The 7059-nt window shown below is 37.4% G+C and overlaps 1 protein-coding gene across 1 annotated transcript; it reads right to left on the reverse strand.

Moving 5' to 3' along the window:
* Nucleotides 1-3794: 3794 nt before the first annotated feature.
* On the reverse strand, nucleotides 3795-5828 carry LOC132565610 (uncharacterized). The gene has a single exon (XM_060230259.1). It carries the CDS (start codon nucleotides 5826-5828, stop codon nucleotides 3795-3797), a length of 2034 nt encoding a protein of 677 aa, XP_060086242.1.
* Nucleotides 5829-7059: the final 1231 nt, after the last annotated feature.

Below are 7059 nucleotides of genomic sequence, written 5' to 3' on the forward strand. Positions count from 1 at the left end.
GGTGGATGGATTTAGAACGTTTTTACTATGAAGCGCTTGAATGGATATAGAACAAAATTGCATTTCAAATATCTTAGAAATCAACGACAGTTGGTAAACACGAATGATATAGGGAGATAGAACATAAAATTCCGAATCCAATGATACCCATAAGTCATTCTTTTCAAAAAGTGGACTTCGAAAGTTTTGATTCTAGGGCGACGATATATAACTCGATAAATCTACTTATATTTACTTAAGATATTCCTTGATATATGATTTTATGTAATAAGAGTACCCACCACAACAAACAGAAAACAAATCAATGAATAAAAGATAAACTTTCCAGAAAATGATTAATTTATCAGTACCTATTCATGTGATTCATTTATTGTTGTAAAATATTTCAAATATTTAATATTCATTTAATTTGATTTTATTGATTCAAACACATCCATTCTTATCCTAATAACAAGGGGAAAGACACAAGTGATTACAACTTAATTTTCACCTTCTCATAAACTACATTTACATGGAAAATAATATCTATGAATGAAACATGCATGAATTCACGACTGCCATTAACTACTAGTTTCTAGAATTAATGAAGGACTACACATATCTGTTTATGTTTGAATTAAGGTCTACGGTGAGATGAGGATTTCCGAATCAAATTGTTTTCAAACCGCACGCAACATTCAAAGCGATGAAAGCTTGGATCAAAATATTCCTTTCAAAGATGACACTGAAACAATATATTAAACGATCTCACATGGATTACCTCTGGTATACGAAGTATTCTTTTCCATGTTTGCACCAAACGTATCATGATTAAGTGAACTACATTAATGTCAAAGTTGTAATTGTAAAATATTCAACTTGCTATTGCTCTAAAATACACGGGCAGGAGAGAAAGTACTTCTGACTTCAAAGAGAATTGAAATAAACCTAACGAAGGTAGAGAACGAAGTGCATCAGTTACGGTATTCCCACTGTGAAGGTAGTGAACGAACTGGATCAGTTACGGTATTCCCACTGTGAAGGTAGTGAACGAACTGGATCAGTTACGGTATTCCCACTGTGAAGGTAGTTAACGAACTGCATCAGTTACGGTATTCAGTTACGGTATTCCCACTGTGAAGGTAGAGAACGAGCTGTATCATTTACAGTATTCCCACTGTGAAGGTAGTGAAGGTGAAGGTTACGGGGTGTAGATTGAGGAATCCTGATGGTGTTATTTAAAGTAAAAGTAAAGTAAAACAATTATTTTCACCAATTAAAAGCGGTTATGAAATATTTTAGAAGTCATGAGTTTTATTTGTCATGGAACTTGTTCAATAGTTGAAGGTTTCCTCGTTTTCTGTAGTTAGAAGTTATCATGATACAACTCATCAATACGGACATATGGTTAAAGATCCGTAAATATATGGATAACTTGACTTTGAGCCTTTTCAGATTCCAGTGTAAAACACCTGTCCCATAACTCACAATCACATGCGAGGACAGATAAAATGACCATTTCATAAATTCTCAAATGTGCCTGTCCTTAAAACACTTATTTTCTTATGATAGAAGTATATGCTTTGTTGATATGATTCCTAAACTTTACATTTGCATTAAATGATACTCTTAAATGTTTGTGGTGATCAGTAAAATTGACCCTACCTCTATTCAAAATGTCTTCAGTTTCTAGATAAGACGACAATGATTTACATACTGAAAAGAATACCACACGATTTTAATATAACCAATAGATCCCGATGCGAAAACTTTATCAAAAGCCTGAAAGACGTTGCGAAAAAAGAAGTTCACACTACACGTGTGTTTTTCTCTTCGAGTGCGCTGCATATATGAAGATGTTTATATATAGGTTGACGAGCTATGTCTTCCTCGTTTAAAATAATGGCATGGCATTGACTAGTTTCCATGTATTATCACGAACACCTGTTTGTAATGACATAGAGTGTGTTCTAGTTTGGATATTAAATCCTTGTTTTAAGAGGGATACCGAGTGTGGTGTATGTCTTAGTATATAAAGACTGATACCATCCCCGCGCGACGCCTTGCTGAGCTTTAGTGTAAGTAATATATTTCGCATTAATCTATTCGTAAAAACTGATTTGCTTATCGCATTTTAGCTCAACAAAAGAAAAAATGTGTGCTCAGTATGTGGCTTCCAGTCAATAGACCTGTATAGTCGCCTTCGTGAATCGTAGAATCCGAGAGATTCGGATGTTGAGCATGGTCTGGCTCAGATGTTGAGTCACCAGGACATCAACCGTGCTATGCTAAAACTGTTGGACTCAGATGTACTGAACAGTGTTCTGGCTCTGAGCAATAGGCAATGGACTGGCCTATTTGAGGCATGAGGTTATGGATCGTTATCTGGTTCTAATGTTGAACCACAAGGCTATAAAATCTTCCACCCTACCTGTTGAACTCTAAACTAATGAGCCTTGTTCTAGCCCACATGTTGCGCCCCGAGGTACTGAAATGTGTTCTATCTCAGATGTTGAAACCCGGGGCAATGAACATGCTCTAGTTCGGATATTGAATCCCTTAGCAATGAACCGTGGTCTGGGTTGGATGTGGAACACTGGGGCAATGGACCATTTACTTTTGGCTCAGACTTTGAACCCTGAGCCTATGAACCGTGATCCTCCACAGTTGCTTATCCACTGGGATTTCGCAAAAACACATTTAAGCACGTATTATTGGGTCACGTGAACTACCATTCAATCCTTATATTTCAATTCACGCTTCTTTTTTCTATAGCATGGGAACTGACGCAATTTATCTTCTACTTTCATTTTCGTTTCTTGTCATCATATCGTCTGACGTCATACAAGCAAATAGTCCGTCATTTGAAGACAGATTATTGTGAAAGGTTGAAATACATTTGAGCGTGGTTACTTAATATTCAATGAAATTTAAATAAGAACAAATTTTAATATAGCGACAACTTTAATGAAAATAAAAAAAAAAAAAAAATGCATGAAATGTATTCATACGCAATGACAATGTTAATCTGGCCAAATTCATTGGTAAATGAAAGAGATCACATTTAGTAGTTTCATTGAGTCTGATTTGGGTAGAAATTGAAATATTTTTTATTGATAATAGTGAAGAGAGGCTATACCTTGGAAAAGTACATTGGTTAAATCATATTGACCGTTCCATCTTACTTCAATATTGTTTTGTTTATATTTCTACATGCAGCTGTAGTTACTGTTTTAATAATAGCATGGCTAAGACAGTCTGAGTGAGAGTACTCTGCCCTGAATATTCCCAAACATTGTTTAAAGATTACCATGTGAAATGATAATTTTTCGCTACATTCATTTACATCATCAATTCAATTGTTAGTCCAATGACAGCAACTAAACACAGAATCCACCTCATTTTCAACCCAGGACCTGAAAGTAAATACATGTGCCGTATAAGAAAACCTCACGCGAAAATTACTATGGCAACTCAATAGAAACTAGACAAAGGCCTGAATTAAATAATAAAAAAAAAACCCATCAGAATTCCCTCGTGTAATTATTGAACCTCGTGTGGCATCAACTATGTTTCATTCATATGGAGAACTAGTTCTTCTTTTTAGTGCGTTCTGACCTATGTCCTTTTTAACGCTACATTAACAATAATATACATATTCATGTGTTACACGGTTAAATATTTTCGAGTAATTGTTTCACTGCACTTAGGAAATTACTAGTTTTAAAAATATAGATATGTTCTCATGAATTTGATTTAAATCACCATTTGCTCACTTGAATCAACTACATAATCAATAATAATTTGTTAATGATTCAGATGATGAGAAAGCTACTGTGTAAAGACGAAAATGTCTTAAGAGTAAAAGTATATATATATATATACGTACCAGCGGCTAATAACGGTTGGGTATCCGTTCTGAAGGTTCCACAGGTCGGAAATCCCTTTGGTATGTCGGGATACATCTTAGGCGATTCTAGGATAACCATCCCCATCCCGTTCGTGTTGTGGAGGTCGATGTGACAGTGGAAGAACCAGGCACCTGGGTTATCTGCCTTGAATCTGATGACGACGTAGCCATCGGTAGGAACTATAATGGTGTCTTTCTGTGCGGGTTTGTCGAGAACTAATCCCGGTACGTTTCCTCCTCTCCATGTCTCGTTAGCCCACACAGGATTGTTACAGAAGCCTTTAGATCCAATATCACAGGATATATCAGGTGTCGAACCGACCAGAACACCTGTTGAGTTATACTTTCCGAAACCAATCTTCATGACATAAAACGAATGACCGTGTAAATGTACCGGATGTGACCACCCTTTGCCGTTCCCGAGGTTGGTTAGTGTGAACTGGTATACTCTCCCATTTTGAATTTCCTGTGTGTATGTGCATGCACAAAGGTTATTATCAGCACAGTTAGGAGAACAAGCAGTAGTAAGATCATTCGGCTGCGAGTACAATGGCGCAATTGGCGGTACGAACTGACGGCCATTGACAGACGCAGGAGTATCACCCACCTCTCCTGGAAAAGCAAAGTTGAAGAAGTGTTCCTCATCGATGTTGGTAACGTCTTCTGGCTTAGAGTTAAAATCGTCGGTTCTTGCGTCGTTAAACGTCTTACAACTTTCACCACCGCTGATAGGACTTAAGTATGGACAATTGAAAATGATACATTTTGTACCCATAGAACAGCTCAGGGCCGCCGGTCGACCAGGATTCAATTCAACAGGAGCATTCCTATAGTGGATGATAGCTTCTGCGATATGGAATTGTTTGTTTTCCAAAGTCTGCGCTACAAGCATGTAATTTCCATCTGTCGAATTTGTAAATATTTTGAAATCAAATCTCTCCCCAGGATTAATGACGAAAGCATCAACAACCATCTCCTGAAGAGCAAACCCGTCCGATGCGATAAGTGTTAGCTTTGGATGACCAGTTACATAAACAAGAAACGGATAAAGGGTGGCTGCGCTGATGACTCTAAAGGTATACCACTTGTTTCTAATCACGTCAAACCTAGTCAGAGGAGCTTGGTTGTGTGTGTTGCCGTAGATGTAATATCGCCCCTTTCCATTCACAAGACCAGAATGAAATAGAAACCTACTATACATTCCACCATCTTTCGAAGCAGTTGGTTGATATCGAGATCGGCTCGATTGGTAGAACACACCATACAGCATGCGTTGATACAAACTAGCCGCGTCGTCGTCATGATTCCAGTCCTGAATAATGGCCACGTGTTCTGCTTTGGTTGTGGAAGGAAGTTCTTGTTTGGGATATACGATAAGAGCTCCATACAATCCCATGGTCCTCTGATCGCCAATATGGGCATGGTAAAAGCTGGTGCCGTGTGGCTTGGCTTTAAATTTGTAAGTGAACTCCTGGCCGTGTCCCAGCGGACACTGGGAAACGAAAGCAACACCGTCGGAGTATGTGGTCCCATTCTGGTGCATGCCATGCCAATGTATAGTAGTACTGTCGGTGAGCATTAGATTGCGAACATGGATGATCAGTGTCTGGTCCTCGTACGCAGTAATCTGTGGTCCTGGAAAGCGCCGATTTATAGCGATAACAAGTCTGGAATTGTTTCCGTCCGCCGTCAAGATGAATGGCAATTCCTGTATGTTATCTATTGGGGAACGAAGGTTATCATACTCATATAGTTGTCCTCCTGATGGAACAACCAGTTTTTGTGATTCTTCATACATCATTGTTAAACGATGTTCAATTGTGAGATAGCACTCACAAACAGTGTCATCCCGACCACATGTGGCTGTGAGGCATTCAGGGATTTTTCCGGTTCTAGTATCTTCCCAGTAGTTCGCAGCATCCGCAAACATGACCAGCATTACAAGCGCGAAAGTCCCAGCCAGATGAAAATTCTTTGAATTAATCTGAAAAATACCAGTAGCATTCAAAGAAATTATTATCTTTGAATATTATGACATCTATTCTTATATTGTAGCATAAAAATACAAACGAGGCATTTCAAAGGAAAATAAAAACAAAGGTTCAATTCAATGTTAAACGAGAAAATGCATTAAAATAGGCATCCATGTTCATGTTGCCCCATGGAAATCATTAACGTATTCATAATGTAACGTATACACTATGACAAATGCCTGAATCGATGACGTTACGATGTTTACGACGTGGTGTTCATGAACGGGTTACCGAAAGTCTCATAAGCAAATCTCAAATATTATTTTTTTGTTATTCTGGTATGAAACAACGTGTAAATTTGTACAATACCTTCGCATTAATATATCAACATTTAATGCATCTAACTTTTAGCAGCTCCAACGCCATACGTAATTAGATATCCTTGTCGGTAGCCCCGTGACTCGTCTCTTTGGATGCAGTTACTGTTGTATAACTTCGAACGATATCTAATTCTATTTCAAATTTGGGTGCCCATCGATGTAGATGCAGTTACAGTTTGATTTTGGAAGTGAATTACTGAAAACAAATTCTAACGCGTTTCAATAATTTGGAGTAACAGTAACATCAATGTCGATTTTTCAAAAGTGCAATCGTGTAGCTTTTAATGAAGGATGCAATGGTGTTATTGATACAAAGAATAAATCCAGGTTATATGAATTCCATTGTCCAGCTTAATTTCAACTAAAAATCTTCCAAATTCTTCATGTTCCACGCATATATTGTCGTAACTTCGTCTCATAGCTTGGTTTAATCGTTCTTCTCAAATCAAAGCATGACAGATATTCAGAACCTTTCTATTAACATGAATTTGGTATCATTGAGAGACAGCACTTTGTGAAATTTAATGTTGACATTAATGTTCATCTACACTCCTGTCACGTGACTTCACGAATATGAGGCCAAAGCGTCATCATTATGTCAGAGGCAATACAGATATATCACCTATATTTGTGTATAAGACATGTACTGGATAAGGAATGATGAAAATAAGCAATGAAAGGAAATATACTGGGTAGGAAATGATGAAATTAAGAAATGAAAGGAAATGTACTGAGTAAGAAATGATGAAATTAAGAAATGAAAGGAAATGTACTGGGTAAGAAATGATGAAATTAAGAAATGAAAGGAAATGTACTG

Source organism: Ylistrum balloti, unplaced genomic scaffold, assembly GCF_031769215.1.
Source record: "Ylistrum balloti isolate Yb309-2 unplaced genomic scaffold, AGI_CSIRO_Ybal_v1 Utg369576, whole genome shotgun sequence".
Classification (NCBI taxonomy): Eukaryota; Metazoa; Mollusca; class Bivalvia; order Pectinida; family Pectinidae; genus Ylistrum; species Ylistrum balloti.